Source organism: Camelus bactrianus, chromosome 14 (genome assembly GCF_048773025.1).
Source record: "Camelus bactrianus isolate YW-2024 breed Bactrian camel chromosome 14, ASM4877302v1, whole genome shotgun sequence".
Classification (NCBI taxonomy): Eukaryota; Metazoa; Chordata; class Mammalia; order Artiodactyla; family Camelidae; genus Camelus; species Camelus bactrianus.
In genome coordinates this window covers 19112020-19139829 of record NC_133552.1, presented here as the reverse complement: position 1 = coordinate 19139829, position 27810 = coordinate 19112020, and the positions used below count along the sequence as shown (strand labels likewise).

The 27810-nt window shown below is 37.8% G+C and overlaps 2 protein-coding genes across 17 annotated transcripts in view; one reads left to right on the top strand and one right to left on the bottom strand.

Annotated features, from left to right (window-relative positions):
- CCDC122 (coiled-coil domain containing 122) overlaps positions 1-27810 on the bottom strand; it is a 101463-nt gene that overhangs the window by 50950 nt on the left and 22703 nt on the right. For 8 of the 14 annotated variants that reach the window (XM_045514000.2, XM_045514006.2, XM_074378211.1 and 5 more), the window contains one exon: positions 6846-6930. The exons of 2 other annotated variants lie outside the window; for them this stretch is intronic. Coding sequence is in view for 1 of the 12 variants with exons in the window: in XM_074378210.1 (XP_074234311.1) it covers positions 34-314 (281 nt within the window). In the remaining 11 variants the exon portion in view is untranslated. Of the gene's footprint in view, positions 1-33; positions 486-6845; positions 6931-12257; positions 14371-27810 lie in introns of those variants that run through there. 4 more of the 14 variants (XM_074378214.1, XM_045514013.2, XM_045514014.2 and 1 more) reach the window with 3 other exon arrangements.
- LACC1 (laccase domain containing 1) lies at positions 208-11632 on the top strand. 3 transcript variants are annotated; one of them, XM_045513998.2, is made up of 7 exons: positions 208-428; positions 1552-2157; positions 2797-2975; positions 3713-3878; positions 6654-6879; positions 7992-8152; positions 9140-11632. In XM_045513998.2, exons 2-6 carry the CDS (start codon positions 1608-1610, stop codon positions 8149-8151), a joined length of 1281 nt encoding a protein of 426 aa, XP_045369954.1. In that variant the 5' UTR covers positions 208-428; positions 1552-1607; the 3' UTR covers position 8152; positions 9140-11632. The 3 variants fall into 3 exon arrangements, with proteins under 3 accessions (XP_045369954.1, XP_074234310.1, XP_010949677.1); XM_074378209.1 differs by having other exon boundaries at positions 208-480; XM_010951375.3 differs by having other exon boundaries at positions 356-492.

The window sequence follows — 27810 nt, the reverse complement described above, 5'->3', positions numbered from 1 at the left end:
CGGCCCCGCCCGGCCTCCTGCCCGCGGACACGCCTGGCTCCGGCCTCACGGCCCGTCAGCCGCTCGGGTTCCCGTTCCTCCTCCCGGCGCGGGGCCGCGGGTGCGGGCTGACGGCCGCCTGACCCGGAACTGCTGACGTTTCCCCCGCGCTCGGCGCCTCCCCCCTCCCCCCCCCCCGGATCCCGCCGCCCTCCCTGCGCCCTGGCGGCCGTGCCTCGGCGCGGTCGGGCGAATGAGGCGGCTGAGGCGGCTGAGGCGGGACGGGCGCCGCCCACACAGCCGCGGGCACCCGCCTTCGGACCCCCAGGGTACATGCTCGCACCTCGCGGTTTCGTTCCGGCTCAGGACCGGCGTGGAGGGCGGCAGAGTGTGCAGAGTGCGCAACCAAAAGTGACCTGCGGCAAGGCGGGGACGAAGAACAGCCTTGGGTGCGCGTCCGACGGTCAAAAAGTCCCTAAGGGGCGGGAGAAGCCGGTGCAGGTGTCCGGGCAGGTGGGGGAATCGGTGCCCCCTCCCCCAGCGGGGGCCGAGCGCGGACCTGGCGGTGACAGGCGCTGTGTGGCTTTTCACAGTGCAGAGGGAGGGGGTTAGGAGTGGCGGCAGGAGAAAACCGTCCTGGCAACGGGGGTGGGGGATGGTCACCAGAGAGACTGGCAGCCTGGGGTGGGAGGGCAGTGCTGGGGGTGAGAAAACCTACTCAGGGGCAGTGAATAGGAGAGTAGGTAGGATGCACTCCTGATCCGAATCGCAGTTGCTTTTGTGATAACTGCCGTACCTGAGTGTGAATCTTGGGGGGAAATGTATCAGTCATCTCTGCTATTCTCTCCTAAGAAAGCAATTAAAAAAAAAAATTGACAAATAGTTGATTGCCAATAGTATATTCGTTTCCAGTGTACAATATAGTGATTCAGTACTTTATAGGTTATACTCCATTTAAAGTTATTATAAAATATTGGCAGTATTCCCTGTGCTGTACTATATATTCTGTATCTTACTTATTTTACACGTGTTAGTTGGTACCTCTTAACCCCCCTTTCTCTTTAACCACTAGTTTGTTCTCTATATCTGAGTCTGTTTCTGAAAACAAACAAAAACAACCCTGCAGTTTTTAAATGCAGCTCCTTTTAACCCACTGAACTTAGGGCCCAGATATTTCATATGAAGGGATGTGATCTAACATGCCAGTCACCTCAGGATAATGATATATCAATAAGTTGACAGCCTGTAATTAAAAAACAGGACTTGGTCAAGTCAACAAGCAATTCCCTGCTTAAAATTTGCTATCTGAAAAAACAAAACAAAAACTGTTCTTCTGCGGAAAAGATGTAAAGTACTTTCACAAAATGAATTAAGAGATGGCTTTGCTTTCATTGTCATTGTTCTCATGACAAATAGTGGACTGGCTTTTCTGGGAGGAGTCTAGATTCATTACTTTGGTTACATTCTAAAATCAATGCAACTCTTCTTTTTATCCATCCGTAAACTTCTGTTGTAACTATATAGAGATTGATATAATTTTGTATTCCTACTTAAGCTAATTTTTCTTTTCAGGTGAGTTTTAGGGGACACAAAAATCTGTTTTAAAGAATTTTGTACAGTATTGAAGGATGGCAGAAGCAGTGTTGATTGATCTCTTTGGCTTGAAACTGAACTCTCAGAAAAACTGTCATCAGGCATTACTAAAGACATTGAATTCCATCAGAAACCACCACAGTGCCAAGGCCAAGTTCCTTTGCATAATGTGTTGCAGTAACATCAGTTGTGACCATGATAATTGTGAATTAGAAACAAGCAATGGATTATCAACTCTCTTAAGAGAATTTGAGACTGTTAGCAATCCCAGCATGGCTGCCTCTTTGTATACCATTAAACAAAAAATTGATGAAAAAAATTTGAGCAGCATTAAGGTAATTGTGCCTGCGCACCGGAAGACAATAATGAAGGCATTTATTGATCAACTCTTCACTGATGTTTACAATTTTGAGTTTGAAGACTTAGAGATGACTTTGAGGGGAGGTCTTTTGAAACAATCTACTGAAACGAACACGATCACAGCTCAAGAACAAGAAGCAATCCGGAATGAAATAGAAACATATTTGAGAAGTTTGCCAGCACTGAAAGGAGAATTAACCATTATCACATCTCCTTTGATCTCAGGTATGTTAAACACTATCTGTAGATGTGAAAAGCCAGTCTTTTTTTACAGGTAGTTCACCTCTTTTCCCTTCTTTCTTTTGTAGACTGTTGTGAGCTTATGCTCATTAGCATCAGTTACAACATGGGAGTGTCATGGGTGGCCTTGTAGTGTCAGGGGTGTCAAGGGATAGTCCCTTGAAAGCCACCCTAAGTAAATAAATTCACTTTATGCAAATTCAGCTTTAAGACAAATCCCCTAGCCTTCCTTTTAAATGAGATTTATGACCCTAAGCATCTCCTGCTTAGAAATTCTGAAACCTTAACTCGCTGGTGCTTTTCCAGAGGAGTGAAATTTAAAACAGTCAATCTTACTTCTTGGATAAAGGATATTTACTGTGGTTTATATGCTGTTGGTTATAACAAAGACAAATGGGACAAAAGGTACCCTTTGAAGAGCAATAATCCCACAGGGAAGGTAAAACAAGCTCAAAGCAGTATGCAATAAGAATAGATGGAGGTACAAAGGGCTATAGAAATTAGAAGTCATATAACTAATGTAGGTTGACGTGATCAGGGGAAGTCTTAATGAGCGACTGGGTTTGTAATGCTTTATAGCTTTTGTATAGCATGTTTTTAATCTTCAATACTTATCTTCAACAGATATTTTCATACACGGATTTACTACAAGAGCAGGTGGCATATCTTACATACCAACTCTTAGCTCCTTCAATCTCTTCAGTAGTTCCAAACGAAGAGATCCCAAGGTCGTCGTTCAAGAAAATCTGCGTAGGTTGGGGAATGCCGCAGGATTTAATGCGAAGAAATTTTACCGAATAAAAGTAAAATTTTGTTTCTTATTTTGGAAGCTCTAAAGTGTATTTTGGACTCTGCTAATGACTGCATGGACTTTAAATAAGCTATTTAACTTTTGCACCTGGTGTTTATCTAAAATTTAGGATCATGCTTGTGATTGTTTTTCTTAGAGCTATACATTGTAGCCTAAAGATCAGTTCTACATATTTCACTTGGAGCTCCTCACCTCTAAAAGGACAGTTAATTCTCAGAGTATAGTACCACTACCCTTTTTGATTTAGAATGAAACTTCCTGAATGGTAGGAGAGAAAGGCCATTATTTTCTAAATCAACACTAAGAGGAACTAGGGTACAGTTGGTGAGATAATTGTTTCCTATAGAATTCCAGCTTTACTTGACTCCAGGAAAAGTAAAACTATCATTGATTTGCTAATTTAATTTCTTTCAATAAATTGGTACTTTGTGGAAATTACTGCAAGTAGAGATTTACCCCATCTCTAGTGGGAGGTGTTCATGATGGATGGTCTATTTTGAATTTTTAAATGTTAAAGTTTGCTTTGAATAAAATATGCAGACATTAGCATACCAGAGATAAATAAGTAAATTTGTTATCTTATCATATACCTATGGAAGTGATATATTTTATGAATGCTAGTAATCTTAAACTGGTTATATAATTTTGTACAAAACTACCTTCAGAAAAGCTTATGGCATGAGAAATTTTTATTTTCAAAATATTTTTATCTCACATCTTTGGGATTAGACTGATCATGCCAATGATGTCTGGATTATGGGGAGGAAGGAGCCTGAATCTTATGATGGAATCACCACAAATCAAAGAGGAGTCACAATAGCAGCGCTTGGTGCTGACTGTATACCGATAGTTTTTGCAGATCCTGTCAAGAAAGCATGTGGGGTTGCTCACTCTGGTAAGTGGACTTAATTAAAGCTTCTAGGGTTTGACCAATTTTTTTAGCACAGGAAAAGGTATAATTTCTTTCTGATGGACATTACAAATAGTTGATTACTTCACATGGTGCTAAGGGTAAGACAGGGTAGAGCTGGCACACTCATGATAGGAGCAGGTAAAAGGAATGCCTAAGTCACATTATGTGACTCAGAGTATAATTCCCAAAGAAAGCAGTACCTGGGCTGATTTGGGGGATATTTGTAGGATTTAGCTAGGTATCAGTGTTTCTGGGACAAGGGTGCTGTTAACATTTGGGGCAAGATAGTTTACATTGCAGACAAAGTTTGCTTGGCTTTTGAAATTCTTAATGCCAGTAGCACTCCCACGAATAAAAAAAAAAGAGCCTCCATGCTTTTCAAAACACTCCCAGGGGGTTGTACTGCCTCTAGTTGAGAACCCTTGAGGGCTAGGCCATAGGGAATAGGAAGGTGAGACATTAGATATGTCACAGGAGGGTGTCCTTGATGATTCAGAAGCATGTGTAAAGGTATGGAGGTAAGAAAAAACAAGATATGTTTGAAAAATTGCATTTAGTTTAATATGCTGTAGGCTAGTGACTTTACTCTCTAAAGATAAGAACAAAGAAGAATTTTTAGGTGCTATGTTGTGTTAGGTTATGGAATTTTGTTTTCTGCAGGTTTTTAAAAATACTATTTAGATTATCCAGTGGTTAGGATTCTACGTAAAATGAGGAATGATCTTTTGGATTTTCTTCTGCTTGTAAATCTATGACTACTTTGCTTTTTAGATGACAGATAAATAAGAAAATGGAGTGTTTTCTTTTGATCTAGCTAGAGTAATGAAGTTGGATAACTACAAGTCATGGTTAATATTTGACATTGTCAAAAGTTATTTAAAATTTGAGTCTCAGTTATTGGACATAAAACGGGAATATTATTTGTAATTTGTTACTTCCTAGGTTTTGAAACATTATGTTTAAAAGATAAATGAAACAGTCTTGCAAAAGAACAACATTAGATGTCTCACACTTTTTGATTTCAAAACTTGTTATAAAGCTATAGTAATCAAATCAGTATATATGGTACTGCCAAAGAGACAGACACATAGACCAATGGAATTGAATATACAGCCCAGAAATAACCCCTTACATATGTAGTCTAATGATTTTTGACAAAGTACCTAGACTGTACAATGGAGAAAGGACAGTCTCTTTAGCAAATGGTGCTGGGAAAACTGGATAGTCATATGCAAAAGAATAATGTTGCATCCTCATCTTACATCACATATAAAACTTAAAATGGATCAAAGATCCAAATGTAAGAGTTAAAGCTATAAAATGCATAGAAGAAAACATACGTGTAAATCCTCGTGATCTTGATTAGACAATGGTTTCTTAGATATGACACCAAAAGCCCAAGCAACAAAAGTAAAAGTAGATAAACTGGATTCCATCAAAATGAAAAACTTCTGTGCATCAAAGGACACAATCAACAAAGTGAAAAGTCAACCCACAGGATGAGAGAAAATATTTGCAATTCATGTATCTAATAAGGGGTTAATATTCAGAGTGAATAAAGAACTCCTACAACTCAGCAACAACCATAAAAGACAACTTGATAAAAAAACAGGTAATGACTTCAGTAGACCTTTCTCCAAAGATGATATGCAAATGGCCAATAAGCATGTGAAAAGTTGCCCAATCTCTAATAATGTGGGAAATGTCGATCAAAACCACAATGAGATATCAACTCACACCCATAGCGATGGCTAATATTAAAAAATTTTTTTGAAAATACATATTGGTGAGGCTGGGGAGAAATTGGATCCATGCTGCACTATTGGCGGGAGTATAAAATGGTTCAGCTGCCATGGAAAACAATATGATGGTTCTTGAAAAATTTTTAAGTAGAATTATCTTATTACCCAGTAATTCCACTTCTTGAGTATACATGCAAAAGAATTGAAAGCAAGATTTTGACATTTGCACACCATGCTCATAGCAGAATTATTCATAATAGCTAAGAGGTAGAAGCAACCCACATGTCCACCAATGACTGAATAGACAAGCAAAATATATACGATGGAATAATATTCAGCCTTAATGAGGAAGGAAATCCTGAAACAAGTGACAACATGAAAGAATCTTGAGGATATTATGCAAGTGAAATAAGCCAGTTGCGAAAAGACAAATACTGAATGATTCTACTTACACGAGGTGCCTAGAGTAGTCAAATTCATAGGTACAGAAAGATGAATGGTGGTTGCCAGGGACTGGGAAAGGTGGAAAGAGGGGAGTTCTCGTTTAATGGGTATAGGGTTTTAGTTTTGCAAAATGAAAAAATTCTAGAGATTGGTTGCACAGTAATGTGGATTGGCTTAATACTACTGAAATGTACACTTGAAAACAGTTTAAATGGTAAATTTTATGTTATTTATTTTTCCCCACATTTCTTAAAAATGTGACAAAAAAAAAAGTGAAGGAGAGAAGACTAAAGATATAATCCCAGTGGAAACTGAAAGTACAGACCATTTTAAAAAGGAAGAGGAATGTCTCTCTTGTGTCAGCTGCTTTGTATAAAATGCTGCATTTAAAAACTAGTATTTTAATTATTTAATTGATTATTTAGCTTAATTAATTTGGTGATTCATTTACAATTTCCAGGTTTTGAAAAATACAGGAACTGCCTCATTTTTAACTTAGATATAAGCTATGGTGAAATTTTGTGATGTTTCAACTTTGCTTATCTCTTTTGCTTCCTGTTATATTCCCCAGGTTGGAGAGGTACTCTGTTAGGCATTGCTACGGCTACAGTGAACGCTATGGTAGCAGAATACGGCTGTAGTTTAGAAGACATTATCGTTGTACTGGGGCCTTCAGTAGGACCTTGCTGTTTCACTCTGCCAAGGGAATCAGCAAAGGCATTTCATAATCTTGATCCTGGATGTGTACAGCGACTTGACTCACCAAATCCCCATGTTGACATCCGTAAAGCCACCAGGTATGTTCGACTTCAGTCCAGAACTGCAAGTTTGGTTATTTCTTATTCCTTCTAAAATGAAAATTATTTTAGGGAACAATCAGTAACTCCAAAGAAAAATTCAGGTGGCAGGTGTTTAAGTAGCTGACATACACTCTTAGACAAAAACTCATTTTCAATATGAAATCTTTTCTCATTTAAGTTTGAATAACAGAAATCTTCCAGTATCTCTTATTGATTTACAAGTGAAGGAAGAAACAGTTGGCATTTAGTTATAAGAGATCTACTTTAACTTCATATAGAAAAGTTGGTACTTTTGTAGGGAAAAAAATGGCACTTCACAGCCATTCCTCAGCTGAATTCTCCTAAATATAATAAACTATCAGGAAGCTAATGTTTAAAAATTATTCTTATTCTCTAATTAAATAGAGGAATATATTTTTCAGCAAAAAATATTAGATAATATAAACACACAGTCACTTTCAAGTTCTTTATGGTCCCTTGTATTTTTGAGCTTATGAAGTTTTGCTATTAATAGTTATTAAAAATTGTTTGTCACTTCTACAAAGGAAAATTGATGTCTGATTTGATTCGAGTAGTGCAACCTTACCCAGATTCCGCCTCATTTAGTACATAAGTTAGAAAGGATTGAAACAGATTCTTAAACGTGACTTGTGGAATAAGACTCGTTAATTTATAGTCATGTTTCATACCATAAAGTGTTTATGGAGAAGCAAGTTTTCTGTGAAAAATCTGGTTAATAGGAGGCAAGGATATGGGAGAGCCAGATGACTACAAAGCATGGTCTGTCTGAATCAAGTGAATCTTGTCTCCAAATACCCTGGTAACCATAGAAGTTTCTTCTCAAATGCATACTTGATTTTGATTATAAAACAGATTTGTCTGCAGGGCAACGTGGAGGTTGTATACTTCACATATGAACTTAGGTAATAAATGGTGATGAAATGTACCGTTTCCTGACAGGACAGTCCCTGTTCTGTAAATGAATAACAATTTGCATTGTTCCAAGCAGATCTTTCCCAGAATTCTTTTATACCAACATCCATACTTTTTTCATATTGCTTTGGCTATTAATAAACTCTTTCTGTCTTTTGAAATACGTGTATCCTAAGGATTCTTCTAGAACGAGGAGGAATTCTACCGCAGAATATTCAGGACCAGAACCAAGATCTCAGCCTCTGTACATCCTGCCATCCTGACAAGTTTTTCTCCCATATCCGAGATGGTCTTAACTTTGGTACACAGATTGGCTTCATATCAATTAGGGAATGAGGTACAGCAAGGTTCTCCCTTCCCCTCCCCTTCCTTTTCCTTCCTTCCTCTTTCCACCTTTCTCTCCCCTCATTTTTGAAAAGAATTATATTTTACTCCTTTATTCCTATAGGAACAATTAATTTCCTACTTTTGAGTGAAGCAATAGTGGTAGAAATTTAATTTTCAGTGGCATACTCTAAATATAAAGAGCAGCCAGTCCTTTCCCTGGATAATGAAGAAGAATCAGGCAGACATATATTAAAAGTATAAAAATAAAATAATTTTTGGTTTAAAAATCCTGTATGGATGCCATTCAGCTCTCCTATGTACTTGGCGTCTGTAATTTCCTGTCATAACGTCCTTCGACTTTTCTTTTTTTATTCTTTTTATTTTTGAGAAGAAATCTTTGCATAGAAATTCTAAATTCTATAATAATAAGAAATCCACACATACACAGACTTGCTTGATTTTCAAGTAGATTTCCAACTGATTATAGCAGGAATTGGCCAATTTTCATTAAAGGGCCAGATGGTACATATTTTAGGCTTTGTGGGACATGCAGTCTCTGTCTCAGCTATTCAACTTTTTATTGTAGAGCAGAAGCAGACCGGAGCAATACAGAAACAAATGAGTATGGCTGTTTCAATAAAACTTTATTTACAAAAAAAACCAGCTGAGGGGCCAGAGTTGGTACACAGGCTGTATAGTTTGCTGACACCTGATCTACAGTTATAGAGTAAGATAGAGTTTAATTTCATTAAATTGGTATTTATTACAGGGTTTTTAAAGAGTTATACAAAAATATTTCATAATAGTGATTTAGCACAGACCTATTAACAAATGTCTGATTTTCCTTAAGTTTACTTTTAACTGAGTTATTTTTAGTTTTTACAATGTCTTTAACTCTTTAGTATACAAAAGACTTTAACAGACTTAATAATTGTTACTTTGATATTTTACCAGCACCAGTAACGGTCTCATACTTGATTTCTGTGTATTTTTACAGGTACTTGACTAGATTTTTGCCTGCTTCCTGCTTCCTTCCATAGTGATTGTAAAAGAGAAATTTAACTGTTTGGTGTACTTAAAACCAAAAGGATTATAATGGATAATTCATCTTTAGGATACATTTTCATTATTGTCCACAGCATTATGATTTTCCTTGATTCTAACAATAACTGACAAAAATCAGCATAATGTAGCTTATATGTTATACAGATGAGGATTATTCTTAAAAGTTGTTCTCTGTATTTGTCACATAAATCAGGAATAGGTCTGTTCAGTTCATTATTTATTGGGAATGCCTTTATCTGTCAAGTGTTGTATGAATCATAGGTGAAATCAAGATGAGTAAGACTTTTTCCTCTGAGTCTAATGCAGTGGAGGAGATAAACACTTCTAACACTTAAGTTTAATCTTAATAGCAGAAGAGTACAGGAGAAAGAAGGATTAATTTTGTCTAGAAAGTGGGATAGAGAAGATATTACAGAGAAAATGGCTTATCACATGGGCCCAAAATATGTAAAGGCTTTTGACAAATAAAGAACAACCATAACAGGTAGAAGGACTACCATCAACTAGGGCATGAAACTCAAAGTGGATGATAACATGTTCTAGAAAGAGAAGGGTGTGGGCGAGAGTTACTGGAAAAACAGGTTGGAAATGGATTAGTTAGGGTCTTGAATGCCATGCCAAAGAGTCTGGAGTTCATTTTCCTGGCAAAGAGTAGTCATAGAAAGTTGGAGAGTGTTTCTGTGTCCTTGGCCTTATATTAAACAGGATGGATTTCACTTGTGAGGGACCAAAGCAGAGAGATTAATTAAAAGGCAGTCAAAATACTTTAAAAAAGAATTATGGAAACCTGAATGCAGTGGAAATTAAAATAGAGGAGAGAGTAGGTGGATTAGAGAGACATTTGGTGAAATGTCCAGATCCTGGTACTAAATCATGGAGAGGGTAGGTGAGGAAGAGTGGGGAAGTCGCTGATGATGACGCAGACTCTTGGCTGACTACCTCGAGTGGCAGCAAAGACGGGGAGGAGGTTGGGACAAGTGGGAGGGATAATGAGGTTGATACACAGACTGAAATACCCCAGGATGGAAATATGTGGTCAATAATTAGAAATAGAGACCTGGAACCTAGGAGAGAGCTGGGGGTGGGGGGGAAGACATTTGGGAGTTGGCTTTGCAGAGACGATGCCTGAGTCAGCTGGAGTAGGCTGGATCATCTGGGCAGAAATACAGGGTGAGAGAAAAGGAAGTCCAAGGATGAACCCTCATAAGAACACTTGCATTTAAGAACAAGAAGCTGAACCAGTAAAATAGAGTAATCCTAGAAGAGAAAAATTGAGAAGAGTCGTTTTGAAGAAAGAAGCCAGCATAGATGTGAGAGATGCTCAAAAAGAAATCTTCAGAAAGAAAATAAAATGAGGACTGAGAAGAAGCCAATGGATTAACCATATTAAGCTGTTCTACGGGTAGTGGTGGTGGAGTCAGATTTCAGTGCTTTGAGGGTGAGGATGCGTCAGTGCTGACTCTTTGCCAATATTTACTAGAGAAAATAAAGCACCAGGGTATTTTGAAGGAAGGGGTATGTATATGTACATAAGTTTTATGGGGGGATGAATAGTTTTAAGTGTATTTGTAGGCTGAAGAAAGGAGTTAAGCTGTTTTCCTTTGGGAAGAATCGTATATATGGTACATATTTTTAATACAAATTAAGGGCACGTTGTACCTTAACAAGATTTCTTATTTCGTATGTATGTCTTTTCTGAATGTGCAGAAAGCTCTATTTGTTTGGTGCTTCTAAAGGGCTTTCATATCCATGACCTGATTTTACCTTTGTCATTACTCTGAAACGCACAGGTCAGGTGTTACCTTCTTATTCAGAGAGAAAACCCGAGCCTCTTTACAGTAGAGGGTGAAATCACGTAACTTGTGATGAAGTCAAGATTTGAACCCACATGTTGTGCCTCCAACTCATTTCAGATTTTACAGTTAATCAGTGCTATCTAAATTAAGGTTTTACAACTTTTTATTAAAATCACATATCCGTACAGTCAAAATTTTGTCGACGTATTCCAGTTTAAAAAATTTAGTTGTAGCCCTCAAGATTTAATATCCAGTGAAAGATGACCATCAATAAACCGACAATGTTAATACTGTGATATGTGTTGTAAGGTTGTCACAACTTAATACTTTGTTTAATTGTTCTATGCACCTCATAGCTCAGCGTGAAATTTACATGAAATGCCTCATTTTTTCTAATTTAGGGAAGGCATGAAATACAAATCATAGGATAGCAATTTCAAACTCATACAAATGTTCTTTTGTTTAATGGTAACAAGAAAGATTAAGGAATAATTCCACACATTGAGAAAGACTGATAATTTTCCAGTTCTTCACTGTGCATTATTTTGTTGAATTCAGGGTATTAGGCAGCCATATTTCATTTTATGCACCAAAATATTCCACAACCAAATAAAAATTATTTTTGACTATCTGTGATTTTGGATTGCCTGTGCCAGAGCATATAAAGTTGTCTGTATGCTGTTTTACTGAGTGAAAAGTATTGATTGAGTAACTCAGAACCAGAATGTAGGTCGTTAAGTAGTCATGTCTTATTGTCACAAAAAGATCTCTATCACTTTTAAGCATCTGTATATAGGTTTCTGGGACTTCTAGGGTGTACCCACATTGATGATTTTTAATAAGTTTTGTTTTCAATCTAAGCACTGTTATTAACTGCATATAAGTTGTCATTTTGTTAAGAAGAAAAATTAAATTTGTAAATCAGATAAGAATTCATGACTGTTACCTCCAAATATCACATTTAAAACTGAAATTTGCCTAATTGTAAATTTAAATTCTGAAGAATAGTGTACTGACTAAACATGATACACTCCATTGCTTTACAAAGTAAATGAAAAAAATGATTTTTCCACTAGGAGGTAGTGTTTCTACAAGTAACTACTCTGTTTCTTGGTATAAAGTTGAACCAATCTTAATCCCTGTATTTTATTTGTACAAAATTTTTTAAAAGGGCATTTAAAGGTCATTGCTCTTACTTTAGAGGTAACTTATTATGGTTCAAGCAGATAAACATCTTTAGGAGTCCTCACCTACCTGGGTCTCACTTCTGCAGAATCTCCAGTAACTTCTTTTCTGTAAGTAGATTTTGGGGGGGGAAATTCAAAGAAGCTCACTCTGTGTCACATGACAAAAGCATAAATAATACCCTTGGATCCAGAAGCTGGAAATAAGAGGACAGCGACATTTGAACGACATCATTTTATATCTCAAAGTGGGATTTGGTACTTGTTTTCACTCAGTTGTCCTAAAGTTACACTTCCACTGTATCCATCCTGCTTTTTATGTGAACTCTTAGAGAATGCCACCAATCTATGGAAGTCCAGTACTTCAGAGAAAGCACTGCTCGGTTATCTGTGTGTATAGACATGGATCTGTGTGTGTGCTAAATGATATACAAGAAATATGCAAGTGTCAAGTATGATACATAGCCCCTTTGCCCCAGCTCATGTAAATTCACACAAATCACATTGGATGCAGTGGAACCATAGATTTCTCGCTGTAAAAATTTTGTAAATCGTGCAGTAAAGAAAGGAAGCATGGTCCCTATGCTTAATGTATGTGTTTATACGCACTCTGGTCTAAAGCACGTCCACGTCCACTGTGGGCAGTGTTTTTAAACTTGTGATTTCAAAGATGAGACAGCTGCTATAAGTGCATTGTTCTGTGTTAGGTCATTGCTTAATGAAGGAAAAGAAATCTGCCAGTACTGCTTTCTCCAGATTAATGCATTTAGTTTGGACTCAGGATGATCACATGTCAGTTCTGTGGAAACAAACTTTTCATCCTCTCCTTAGATGCATTTTCTTTGCAGAGAAAAAATGCTTACATCACACTCCCTGTGTCTGTTTGCCAAGTGCCTGAGGTGAGCTGTGTCCTTTCTGTATCTGGAGCAGGCTTTTTTGTTTTACTTAATTTTCAGAAGGCTGGGGTGTCCAGTTACTGTATCTTATTAAACAATTAAAATTTCTAACAGATTCTGTAGTTCAAAATATCACTGTTCCTTTCTGACAGCAGTAACAGAGTCTTCTTATTTCATGAGAAATATTTGTAGAAAATAGATTTGTCCATGGTGACATTTGACTTTTGAATTTTTATTATCCTCCATTTTCTTAATTCTTAGTTTTGCAACACAGCGCTTCCCTATTCCTTCAGCTTCCTTAAGCACGTGTTTTAGAGTTGTATTTGCCCCCCTAATCCTTGTTTCTGTAACCTATGTTTCATATAACTTCATTCTTTGAGTTTTCTGCTTTTAACTACATATTCAGACTTGATCATTGAGTTGTTTGTTGGACATACTCTATGGGCCCCTCCAATGCAACATCCTCTACACTTAACTCATCATTTCCCCTCCAAAACCTGCTCCCCTCTGGTGTTCTATCTCAGAGAATGAAATCATTACCCATGCAGTTGCCTTCTGGATAGAAGCCCTGGAGTGTTTCGGAATGCCTTCCTTTTCTTCACCCTTTCCCTTCCCACGCTACCACTACCGACTTTGTAAATCTACCATCCGTTTCTGTGTCTCTATTTCAACTGCCACAGACCTTTCAGATCATCATCTTTTACTTGCAGTGTTAGAGCAGCCTTCTAACTAGTGCTTCCTCATTGCATCCTTTCCTACACTGCCATTATAGATTGCCCTAAAATGCAAATCTGGTCATATTACATTCTTCAAAATTATTTTATGGCTTCTCCACTGTCTCTGAGATAAAGACCTACTCATTAAAGTTTCTAAGTGCTTTCATGATCTCAGCCCTGCTCACCTCTTCAATTTCCACTACTTTCCATTCTACACCTATATTCCAGTCATTCTGTACTTTTTTCATTTCCTAGAATATGCCATTAAGATAGGTTAGACCACTGAGGTTGGTTTGCACTCAGACTGACTAGAACTCAAATTTGGTTCAAGGTTATTTTCACTTAGGCTTTCTACTTAATTAGCAAAGAAGCAGGACCCAGGACATACACAAAATACACATCTAAGGAATTGAGTACAGCACTCTACTGTCTCCTTAGGTCCTCTTGACGATATGACCAAAATTCAGTTGTCTGTTTAGCACAGTTGGCCCTCCATATCTGTGGGTTCCACATTCATGGATTCAACCAACTGTGGGTTGAAAATACTCAGGGAGAAAAAAACAATTCCAGAAAGTTTCAAAAAAGTAAAACCTGAATTCTCCACGTTCTGGCAACTAGCTACATAGCATTTACTTTGCACTTAACAACTATTTACAGCCTATTCACATTATTTATTATAAGTAATCTAGAGATGATTTTCAAGTATATGATACGTGCATAGGTTACATACAAATACTGTGTCATTTTATATAAGGGACATGAGCATTCCTGGATTTTGGTATCCGAGGGGGTCCTGGAACCAGTCCCCTCCGGACGCCAAGGGATGACTGTGTGTACACAGTGAGTAGTGTGCCAGGCCATGGATAGAAGCTCAGTAGCTTTTGTTCCATTAGGCAGGGTGAGCGGCCGGCCATGTTAAATGTTTAAAGGGTTAACTTCTGCCATATAAGGAAAGTTTTGCTGCAGCTAAAAATATGAACACTTTTTTTCCTGTGTCATTGGGTCCACAGCAGGCCTTACCACGATCTTCTACAGCCATGCTTTCTCTTGTCTCTAGCTTTGTACCTGTTGATGACTGTTCTCAACCTCACTTCTGACTTAGAATCATTCTCTAAGACTCAAATCAGGGGCCACCTCTTCCGGAACATTTTCCTTTTCCTCACTAGCATCCTGTATATCATCTTTTATAGTCTTCAGTGTATCAATTTTTAAATATTGGTCTGTCTACTATTAAACATAACTTTCATCAGAGTAGAGACCATATCTTACTCCATATTTTTAGTATTTAGCAAAGATAATAACACAATGTAATATTCTAACATCTATAGAAGGAAAAAAGGGAGGGAGGGGTAGAAATCCTTTAATGATTCAATGCAAAGTCTGGATCCACTACAAAGTCTACAAAGCTTATTAAAGATAATAAACAATTTTGAGGCATGTGTGTTGTAATTTTTTATGAGGTACTTTTTATATCTTAAATATTTAGTTGAACTTATTTAATAAAACGATACATTAAAGTCATTCTAAAGAAGGAACATTTCTCATGGAAATCTGTTTTAAACTGTTTATCTATGTTTCTTTACCATTCTTTATCATTAGACTTTCCTGTCTCCAACTTATGTAGCAATATAAACTTTAAAATATTGCTTTAGGATACATGCGTGCTGTGGGAATCATGTATGTTAGAGACCAATATTTATTTTGCAAAGCTGTTTATTTCTTTTCACTCTTGAAAAAAGTATGTATATATGTCAGTTTTCTTTTTTAAAGCAAAAGATGAACATTGTCACCTCATTCTTGTACATGCATGGAGTGGGGCATGGTGGGTAGAAAGCAGAAATTTGGATTCTTAAACAAAGTATGAAAGTCGTATTCCATTTATATTAACACAGAGAACAAACAACGTATATAGAGGAGGTCTATAATCCACAAAATAGGAGACAACAAAAAGCCACATTTTTATGCTAGCAACCATCTCAAAATAATAAGCTTATTTTAACATTTTCTATTATGTAAAATGGAATCTGGTTGGTATGATGGTTCCTTTATAATGAAAAACTACATGGAGCTTCCATCCTCTGATATAAGAATAGAATAGAATAAAAGTGTGTGGCTTATCAGTTTAATGGTAAAAGTTAGGGGTTTTCAGTGAGAATTAATGGGATGGCCAGAAAAGCTCTTGGGATCACAGGTTGCTATATACTTCTAGAATAAGCAAATCAGTATTGCCACTCTGCTCTAAACGGATTAGACTATAGCTGGAGTACATTTTGGGAAATAAGCCTTAAACAAGGTCAGAGGAATGCAGTACTAATGGTGAGGGGGCCCAAAGCCAGATTATGGGAGGAACAGTCAAAGGGACTAGAAATGAACAGCTTGGCGAAAAGAAGTCTCAGTGGCATTTGGACGACACGCTGCAGATGTTTGAAGTACAAAATGCTGAAAGGATGGAAAAGAAAAACAACAAATTTGTAGAAACTATAGGAAGGCTGATTTTGGATTAGTATGAACATTGAGAAAGGCAATCCATCAGGGGCCTTCAATACCCAGCAAGGCCCTGTCTGCTCTTTTTTCCCAGGCCATTTATCCGGGTTATGTTTGCAGCAAGCAACCTTGAAGGAAATGTTAAGATCCCACTTTGGAGAAAAGGCAGACTTGCTTACTACTTTTTTATAAAAGCTGCGGATTCCCTAAGCTCAGTATTTTTAACCTAGGACAAAGACCTACCTTGTGCATAGGATACACCTGGGCCCCTCTTTGGTGCCCACATGGGACTTGGTGGGTAAGGGAGACTAACTGGAACATGATGTGTATCCTACTTGTTGACTATGAATAATGAAATCTTCCATTATTCATCTCACGTCCTCTGCCAACATCAGTGAAACAGTGATAGACTAATTTATTAGCTCACAAGTAGAAGTAGATCGATGAATCCCAGCCCCAACAAAGGAGAACACGTTAGTGGGTTCCCCATTGAGAGATGTTCAAAAGCAGATGGATAAACCTCTATGTTGGATACTTCATAAGCATTGCAAAAAATAAGGCCCCAGACTAGTTTTCTTTAGATTTTCAATGTCATTCCAATCGCATAAATCCTATTTCTCTTTTTAGGAAAAACAGAATATAGGGTTAGACTTGTCTGCAGAATACCAGAAGATTCTAATTGAGTTATCCCAAGAGAAGAATATTGCTGTGCCCCTCCAACTTGAACCACTGGGAAATCCCTATATAAACATGGCCTCAATACATATTTTAAATGACTCCACCTATTGTTTCTACATATCCCTAATCTAATCAATCTTTATTTGCTTTCAGATAAAGGGAAACTCAAAATTATTATGCCAAAAATGTAATTCATCCCTGACTTCATGTCAAAGCTCTTAGCACCCTGGGAAGTCAGGATTTGAATCTCTAATCTCTGCTTTGACAGCCCTCTTTCTTCTCTATTACAAGCTAAGTATTTCTGAGCTGTTTTGTTGGAAATTTTTTCATGAACATAAGTTTTATTAGCATTAATGAAACTTTAGTATCTAATGTGCTGTTAAGCACACTCAATATTTTTCTCTCATTGCTGAAAGCCTCTGAAAATGTTTATCAAAATACTTTGAAAAATGTGTGTTAAAATCTGGTCTAGCATTTTGAAGGAGAGGTGTGATCCAGGTGACACCTGCTATCACTGAACATAAGCAAAACTTTAATGTTAACATCATGATCCTAACCTTTTTTGTCTTTTCCTTTGCAAATGATTTGTGCATCATGCACATTCATCCACTGGGTGGCAACATGTACTCAGGAATGTTTACCACTTCTAGCTCCCACAATCTAACTGAATTTAAGACATTAAACGTTTACATCTGGAAAATTGCCATTGTATCAAATCTTAAGAATCAGTATTGCCTGCATTCAAGCTCCTACTTACAGAGATTTTGATAATGTTAATACCTCCTACCATTTACTCTCAAATACATTCTTCTCCCAGTATGTTCACACACCGCACATTAGTGAAATAGATGATCCCTGTCTTGACAGCCATCTTTGTGCCCTATTACAAGTTAAGTATCTCTGACTTGTCTTACTGCAAATTCATGAACCTAATTTTTATTAGCATTGACGAAACTTTAGTTCTTCTCAATCCATGCCATGTTATAGTTACTCATACCTCACTCCATAAACACACACATGCTCTTTCTAAGTCCCCCTAAACTATTTTCCAACTCCAATACTATTAGTTCTTATTTCTGTGGCTCTTGCCGAGCAATGGACTTTCGCCTTTTCCATTTTACTTCTTAAATATCACATCTCCTCCACAGTGAAATCAAGAGACACATCATCAATCTCCTATATAACATCATACACATCCCCTCTGGTTTTGCACCACGTCCTAGACAAATAAGTAGTGAAGATTCAGGATATTCATTTAGTCTTGGGAAGTCATAGATTTCCCTTTCACTTAAGTTAACTGTCCAGAGTGCAGAATGAAACCAATTAACTAACTCTGTGTACGATTTATCTTCAATTAAGAGAAGGAAAAACTTCCAAGAAATTAAATTGTATATCAAGTGTGATTACAACTCACAAAAAGTTATATATATTTTAAAAATTGAAAATAAAATAGTAGTAATGGTAGATGCATTAGATGATGAAATTATGAAAGCTTTTGTTTCCCAATTTCTGATTTTCTGTATTTTTTCTATATTTTCTATGTTTTTCTATATATTTTAATGAACTATACCTTTTTCAAAAGAAAAAGTTGCATCTAAATGTGCCTAAGCCATCTTTTATCTCTTTCCTAGATTGAAAACCTCCTGTTTCTTGCATATAAGCTTCTGCTATCTAATTTTCCAAAAAGTACCTAATAATATTTTGACATTTCCTTGAATCTCTGCATGGCACTGAGTGTGACGGGATATTTGACTCATTTTTTTAATCTTTATTTTAGAATAGCTTTTAGACTTACAGATAATTGTGGAAACTCCATATATCCCACATCCATTCTTCCCTATTGCTACCACCTTACATTATTAATTTGGTATATTTGTTGTAGTTAATGAACCAATATATTGATGTATTATTGTTAACTAAAGTCCACACTTTATTCAGATTTTCTTTGTTTTTGTGTCCTTTTTCTGTTCCAGGATCCCACCAGGATACCACATTACAGTTAGTCCTTATATTTTCTTAGGCTCTTCTTGATTGCAACAATTTCTCAGGTTCTCCTTACTTTTCATGACCTTAGCAGCTTTGAGGAATACTGGTCAGGTACTTTGTAGACTGTCCTTCAGTTGGGATTTCTCTGATGTTTTTCTAATGTTTAGATTTGGATTGTGGATTTGGGGGCAGAAGACCACAGAGGTAAAGTCATATCAAGGGTAAATACTATCAACATGACTTAGCAACATTGATCATCTGGCTGTGGGGTAATATTTGTCAGGTTTCTCTACAGTAAAGTCACTCTTTCATTCTTCCTCTCCATGTTGTGCTTTTTGGTGGTGTGTGCACAGGCACACTTACTGAGAGTGGAGTTATGTTCTACCTTAAATTATTTGAAATTTTTCTTCACAGATTTGTCTACTCTCCTCCCTTTATTATTTATTCAATAATTTTTATATCCAAAGGAAACAAGAAGATTAATTTGACAAGATGTATGCACCCCAAAGTTCATAACAGCATTGTTTATAATAGCTAAGTTATGGAAGCAATCTAAGTGTCCATTAACAGATGAATGGATAAAGAAGATGTGGGGTGTGTGTGTGTGTATACATTACACACACTATTCAGCCATTTAAAAGAATAACATTTTGCCATTAGCAACAACTGGGGTGGACCTGGAGGGTATTATGCTAAGTGAAATAAGTCATATAGAGAAAGACAAATACTGTATGTCATTACTTACATGTGGAATCTAAAAAATAAAGCAAAGCAATGAACATAACAAAACAGAAACAGATTCATAGATAAAGAGAAGAAACTAATGCTTACCAGTGGGGAGAGGGAAGAGGTGGGGGCAACATATGATACGGGTAGGGGATTAAGGGGTATAAACTACTATGCATAAAATAAATAAGCTACAAGTATACACTACACAGTACAGTGAATATAGGCAATATTTTATAATAATTTTAAATGGTACATACAAATTTGGAGAGTTTATACTGCTTTAAAGAATTCAATCTAAAATTGGGTAAACCGCCACCAGGTGGCGTAAGCCCTCTCTGCCTGGCAAAGACATTTGTAAGTAATTTGTAAGTAACCGTTGTTTTTCCTCTTGGACATTTTTTCAAATTCAGATGGTGAGAACTCGTCTGAATGTGGAATCCAGGTTTATCATTTTATGTGGAGGGGCTCCCAGTCCTCCAGCCCCCTGGGCAGAAATCGTTGACTTATTTTTCTGTCGCACTTCATGTTTTACTTATTGAGTCACTGCTTGTTCAAACTGGCTCCTTCTCTCACCGTTGGCCCCTTCATAAAAACCTCCAGTTTAGCAGTGGCAGGGAAAAAACACCACGGGCTGGTCTCAGCCGACAGCAAGTTCTCTGCTGCTTCTGAGCCTTTGCTCCTGCTCTTCCCTTTCCCTGAAATTCCTCCTTTAAACTCTGCTATCACTGGCTTGCCAGTGTTCAGCAAACATTTGAGTAGTCATTATGGTGATGGTAATATATGAAGTCCCAAACTATATACTCTCTCTCCAACCTGGAATCTGCTACGTCCCTCCCTATCCTCCCAAGGGTAGAGAGCATCTAGTTGGTAAAATGAGCATGTAAACAAATATATTGAAGATATTTACCAGGCATGGTGGTGACCAAGGTATCAGACTTGTAGAGGTGGTCAAGAAAGAAATTGGCCCTTGGGTTAGGTCTGAAGTTAGTTAACTCAAGCAGTACAAATGGATATAGAGTTAAAGATGGTTTTACATAGTGAGATAAAATGGCATGGTACTTCAAAATCTGACAGCTTCAGCATGGGTAGAAGGTATGATGTATGTAGAAAAATGGCCAAAGTTGGTATGAAAAAGAACGGCAGGGACCAGATTATGAGGGCCCTTGAATGACAGGCAAAGTTAGGACTTTATCCTTTAGACATGAGGAATCACGGCAATATTTAGAAAGGGGGATGACATGAACAGATTTGCATTTTAGAAAGATCATCCTCAGATGTATGTAGAATGGACTGGAAAGAGGGGAGACCAGATACAAGGCTACCAGTTAGGAAATGACCATAGAGCCTGGGTGGGGAAGCTAAGGCTTGAACCAAGGTAGAAGCTGCCTGAAAGAGAGGCAGGGGTGAATCTGAGAGATTCAACAGAATTTGATGAGGAATCAAATATGAGAGTAAGGAGAGTGCTGGGTGACCACCAGTGTCCTGGTTTAGGTCACTGGCTGAGTGGTGATGTCATTAATCAGGATAGAGGAGACAGGAGGCTCAGCAGTTTTTAGAGGGTGGTAGTGATGAATATCTTGAGTCTAACTTGGGACACGTTATCTGATTATTTGCACTAATGGCCTTCATACCTCATTAACACATAGGTTAGAGTGAAAGATCTCTGTAAAGAAAAATCTCCTACTATCATTCATCAATCAATCAACATGCAGTCAAAAATATTTCAGGAGTTTAAGTGCAATGGATATTGAGGACCATACATCCCAAATTTTCCAAGATAGTTCCACTTCCTACAGTATTACTCTTTTCAATCAACACATGCCATTCAAAACATAATTAATATGATTTAATCGTTATCGCTTGTAAGACTTTTCTCATAAGTATAAGTTCATAAATTATGAAAAGGTTTAAGGTATGAGTCCTCAGGAATCTGTAGTCTAATCCCGAACAACTCAACACCCAGGAAAGAACGGCTGAGTGGTAAACAGCAGTGTTGTAAGCGTTCACTGGGCTTCCAGAAAGTGGCTGTCATTTTGGGTAGAGAGGGCTGCACTGAGGAGGAGCTGGAACTGCAGCAAGGTTCTGAGAATGAACAGTATCCGAAAGCCAGACAGTGAGTGAGGAAAGCAGCATTAGGAAAGGGACCAAATTGGAAATGACCTCAATGTGTTCAGAGATTGGAGACCACGGCCCTTTTCCATTAGTCTTTGACTCAGCCGCGGGGAGAGGCTGGTAGCCTGAGTGACTCCTATTGCTGCTTTCCTATATCCATCTCCTCTTCAGGATTCACTCCGTGATCCTTTGGCCAAGATATAATGAAATTTCCTAGTTGTGCAGTTTCTAGGATCTGTTCTTTCATTCCCTTCCTGGCTTTTTTCAATTTGCATCTCATTCTGAATTTTAGCTCTTCTCACCTTAGTCCTAAACACTTTTTGCTAAGTTTTAGTGTTCTCTAGTCACCTGCATTTCTGTTTTTGGTATGATTCCCATTTTCCTGTGAGGTATACATGCAGTCTTTTGAGGCAATGAAACTGAAATTTGCATTAGAGTTAACGGTACAATAATGAGATGTTCTAGTATATTTTCGAGAGCTGTGGATAAATAAATGCATGGTGCTAAAAAAAATCCGTAATGTAATGAGACTATATAATAGTGCCTCCTGCATAGTAAGCATTTGATAAATCTTTAAAGATTAATGAATTTTACATAATAACCTATCAAACAAGGATACATTTTTTTTCTGTTACACATTTTTCATAAGCACTTTTTACTGCCAGAGCAAGAGAGGCAGTAGAAGCTCCAGGGGTAAGTGGCAAGGTCATGCTGCTTCTGAGATGATTCCTCCGGCTTCTCCTTAAGTCAGTTCAAGCTCTGACTCCTGATGCTCTGAGGCAAAGTGAGGATCAGGGAACTTGTATGCCAACCCCCTTCTCTCCAGGGGCCCTTGCTCAGGGACATGTAAAAAGTGTATCAGAACATCTGTCCACATGGCTGACTCCACTTTAGCTACTTGTTTACAAATAGGAGTTCTGAGCACTTTGGAAACAGTCTGTTCTTTAAAGTTGGCGAACATTCCTTTTATAATTTGTTTACACTGTTTGTTGGACAAGCTACTAATATTGCTGGCAGAACAAAATCAAAATTCAAGCAGCCTCACTCTGACAATTGATCCTAAATCCCAAGTCAGCAAAGTCCAATTAATGAGGTTTTGTTATCTATATATCTATATGTATGTATACAGGGTTACATGTATGTGAATTAAGAATGATAACAATTTAGAACTGAAGGACATGGAACAAAAAGGATTTCTATTAAAAGCCCACATTTTGCAGATGAAGAGATTTGAGACTGGTAAATTGTTCTTCTTGTACCCAAGAGAGGAGTTCTATATTTAAATACAATCCAGAAATAGCCTCCTTTAGGGATGTAATTTGCTATGATTCCATGGCTCCACTGAGCACATTACATGTTATGTAATGCTCTTCCTTCTATTAGCTGTGTCTTGTCATCTCCTGTAAGTCTACAGCCACTCTGAAGACAGAGATTTTGTTTTATTTATCTTTGCACAAGCCCCACAATACCTGTCCCAGCCCATCCCCCTGTCTGGTACTGGACTGAACATCAGGCCGTCTGCAGGCAGCCATGATCCTGTTCTGAAGTCAAGGAAATAGGCACTAAGGTGGCAGTCTCCTGTGAGCTTTGCAAATTTTCTTCTGCTCCAGGTCATCTGACAGTTTCCCCGAATAATCCTGTATGCCATTTGGAGCCCTGTGATCTCTACTCTTCACATGAAAGCATGAAGCTGCCTCCCTGTGCTAAGGCCCTCCCATGCCATTGTTTCCCCACCCTAATACCAGCAACTGCAGAGGACAGCACTGGGTTGGCCACTCTCTGGTTAATTTAGAATTGCTGCCACTCCTCAGCACCCCCTTTCACGGTGCTCCACAGCTCAACCTCCTCCATCCTGGCACTTTGACTGTCAAGTAACATAGGCAGCCTGTGTAATTCCACCTGAGAGCTAAAGCTATTGCTTGTCTGACACTGTTATATGAAAGGAGGTGAATAATTTGAAAGAGTGAATTTGGACATCAGTCACTCACTAAACAAATATTTATTGAGTACCTGATATATACCATACCAGACCCTTTCCTGGGTGCTGGAGACACAGCAGGGAACAAAATCAAATTCCTGCCCTCGTGGAGTTCATACTCTGGGTCAGGGCAGGACACAACAAACAAATAAATGAGTAGATACATGATACAAAATCACTGCTAAAGAGTAAGTGCTGTGAAAAGACAAGAAGCAGGGAAAGGGAATAGAAAATGACATCACTAATCAGCATCACTCATCATCAGGGAAATACAAACCCAGTCCTCAGCGAGATATCACCTCACATCTGTCAGAATGGCTGTTCTCAAAAAGACAAGAAATTACAGGTGTTGGTGAGGATGTGGAGAAAAGGGAACCCTTGTGTACCATTGGTGGGACTGTAAATTGGTGTGGGCACTATGGAAAACAGTGTGGAGGTTCCTCAAAAAATTAAAACTAGAGCTACAGTAATTCCATGCCTTGGTGTTATTCCAAAGGAAACAAAAATGTTAACTTGAAAAGATACCTGCACTCTCATGTTCACTGCAGCATTATTTACAACAGCCAAGATATGGAAACAATGTAAGTGTCCATTGATGGATGAATGGATAAAGAAAATGTGATATATAGAGATAGATAGATAGATAGTTAGATAAATAGATAGGTAGGTAGATAGATAGTATTCTGACATAAAAAAAGAAGGAAATCCTGCCATTTGTGACAACATGGATGGACCTTGATGGTACCATGCTAAGTGAAATAAATCAGACACAGAAACATAAATACCATATGATCTCACTTACATGTGGAATCTAGAAAAAAAAAAAGAAAAGAAAAGAAAAAGAAAAAACCAAACTCATAGATACAGAGGACAGACAGGTGATTGCCAGAGGTAGGGGATGGGGCGTGAAATGGGTAAAGGGGGTCAAAAGGTGCAAAGTTCCAGCTATAAAATAAATAAATCCTGGGGATGTAATGTACAGCATTGTAACTGCAGTTAATAATACTATACTATATAGTTGAAAATTGCTGAGGGAGTAGATCTTAAAAGTGCTCCCCTCTCAAAAAAAAAAAAAAAAAAAAGAAGAAGAAGAAGAAGAAAGAAAATGACAGGAAAGGTTCATTTTAGAAAGAATGGTCAAGGAAGACCTGGACACAGAGACATTTGGGAATCAGATGAGATATCTATCTACCTATATATATATGGATGTATATGGATGGTATTTAAAGTCATGGGACAAGTGGGATCATCTAGAGAATAAACATAATTAGTGAAGCGATGTCTGAGGACTCAGCATTGGGACATTACAACGTTAGAGGTAGAGAAGGTGAGGAAGACTCAAGAAAGAAGTTTACGAAGGAAGAGCCACTGAGGCAGGACAAGCAGGAGAGGGGAGTGATCTGGAAGTCAAACTGAGAAAATGATTCAATAAGGAGGATAAGCAACTAAGACCAAGAATGGACCTTGGAATTTGGCAACACAGAAGTTAATGGTGAGCAAAGAAATAGTGTTTTTATTGAAATGGAGGAGACCCTGACAGGAGTCAGACCCCTGATAGCGTGGGAGAAGAGATGGAGAGTGAATGTGCTCTGTGCCTTCGAGGTGCTTTACTACAGAAGGAAGCAGAAAACGGGAGATATCTAGAGAGGCGTGAAGGACCAAGAGAGGCTTCTATTTTTCTGAGAGAAATAACAGCATTTTGTTTGCGTGCAGAGAACAAAGATGCAGCAGAGGGAAACTGGTGATGTAAAAAGGAGAGGGATTATTGCACAGGCAAAAGGCACTGAGATTCAGTGGGCGTGAAGACCGCATTCCCTCCAGTAAAAACATCTCTTTCAGCCATAGACTTACGACTTTTCAGAGGAAGGCAAACAGTAAATTCACCATTTTTGCAAGTGTGCATTTCACTTCTGCTGTGTTTGGCTTTCCCATCATTAAGTTACTGTTCATGATATAAGTGGACTCATACTGATAATAACGTCGTTCTACAAAATTTTAGCCAGTCATCCTTCAGCAAAGTCAATGGTGTCTTAATGGACCATTTGCAGTTTCTAATCGTAGAACAACTTGAAATTTCCACTCTTCAGTGTATGGGAAGTAATCGATCAGTATTGTGATTCAACCCACATGATGAAAACAATAGCAACTTTCTTTCTGTAGCACTCTGATAGTTCTAGTTTGTCTGCTTTAGTTTAGAACTAGGGCTTCCTTCGAGAGAACTAAAGCCCAGAGAAAACCCAAATGGAAAATGTATGATCCTATGAACAGAAAATACAATCTTTTGTTTGGGTTCTTCTTACCTTGGTTTTCAGTACCTCAGTTCTGAGTTCCCTGGCATAAATAAGGGTAGAAACTCACCTGAAGTCCAAGCTACTTTTTACCATCAAAGTATTCCATGGGATGAAAATTACACATAAGTAAGAAACAAGATTTTCAGGACATCAGAGTTATAGTCAGAAAGAGGGAGCACCTTCAGTGAGTATAAACCTTCATTGAGACAGAGGTGATAGATTCCTGTTAATGTAAAACTAGAGATTTGGGGATCTAGAAGAAGCTAGTAAAGATCATTTTTTCCAACCATGTATTTTTTCAGATAAATAAACTCAGTGACCAAGTGATGAAGTCACTTATACCAAGATTTGGAGGTGGTTAGTAGCCATGATGGGTGAATTTTAAAATTAATAAAATGGAAACTAAAGTAGTAACAACAACAACAACAACAATCATGTTTGTTGATTGCTTCCATACACCGGGCACTGTGCTGACCACGTTAAAGTCGTAACTTCATTTAAAACTTACAGTGACTGCATGAGATAGAAAGCAGGAGATTTCTTAACCAACTGCTGCTTTTTTTCACTTACCACTTTGTGTTAGAAACTAAGAGTCAGAAGGATTAAATGATTTGTTCGATATCGTACAACAGATAAAACCGAAATCTAACGTAGGGATAGGGAGTTCAAACCTCAACTCTTCCTGTCGTTCCACGTAACCTTTCTCAGAAAGTGAGGGCAGAGGGGATCCAGTCCAATACCCCCACTTGATACTGGAATCTTTGTACCCTTAAGTAGCAAAAAGCCAACACCTTAGTGAATTGGGCCCCATGATAACGGATATAAAGTGGATTACACATGCTTTTTCCTGTTTTAGAATTCTACTTGTTTTACCAATTGACTTAAACAGCCCATCAAACTAACCTTTATAATATTAAGTAGTAAGTTAGATTTGCATACCTATCCTGGGCTAATAGAAACCTGAGATGTCCAATGGAGGATATTTTGGTCAGTTTTAAAATATCTTGAGTCACAGGCCGTAGCCTTTTAGTGGACTGAATTTTTGTTAATATAAACTATTTTGATGATAAAGGGAAAATTGAATGGACCATTAGGTTCTCCATTCCTGAGAAGGAAAAAATTTGTGGACAGTAATAAGGTATCCTAAGGGCTGGAGTTTATGGCTTTCAGCTCTGTTAGCCACTATGAAGCTATTACTATAATGTTCTATATCAGTATTTTAATAGTGTGTCTTAACAGCTCCAATATTAAACGGCTCTTCATGTTTGTTTACAAAAATATCTGTGAGCTAATGTTTGGAGAACATTCACCATTAACTCTATTAAGGCAAATGATAGGTACCATGTTCCCATATTAAGAAAGAGAAACTAAACGAGAGAGAAATAAAAAAATATGCACTTAATTTGGGTAAAGTATTGAGTCATTGGAAGAGTCCATGATAGGACAGGATTCTAGTGACTACTAGCCTGGATTAAGAGAGTTTTAGTTTTTGAAAAAAATAAAAAACAAAACTTTGGGGGAATGTTAGGTGCACAAAAACAAACCCAACACTAAGTCTTAATTTTCTGTGGCCTATCAGAGAGCAATTTAACTAGCACGTTTAATGCTCGGGCAAGAACTGGGATAATTATGAAAACTAGAAAGGATTAGAAAGCTTAGTGAATCAGGACAGTTTTTCTCTGCCATCGTCTTACACTGGAGGATGTTTGCATTTTGTTCATTTCTTACAGTGAGTTTCATGTTGGCTCTTTGG

What these genes read in the sequence shown, in the direction of transcription:
- LACC1 (XM_045513998.2), top strand. Translation starts at nt 1,608, where the DNA reads ATGGCAGAAGCAGTGTTGATTGATCTCTTTGGCTTGAAACTGAACTCT. An exon ending in CACATCTCCTTTGATCTCAG is followed by an intron (nt 2,158 to 2,796) that starts GTATGTTAAACA and finishes TATCTTCAACAG; the next exon opens with ATATTTTCATACACGGATTT. An exon ending in AGAAATTTTACCGAATAAAA is followed by an intron (nt 2,976 to 3,712) that starts GTAAAATTTTGT and finishes CTTTGGGATTAG; the next exon opens with ACTGATCATGCCAATGATGT.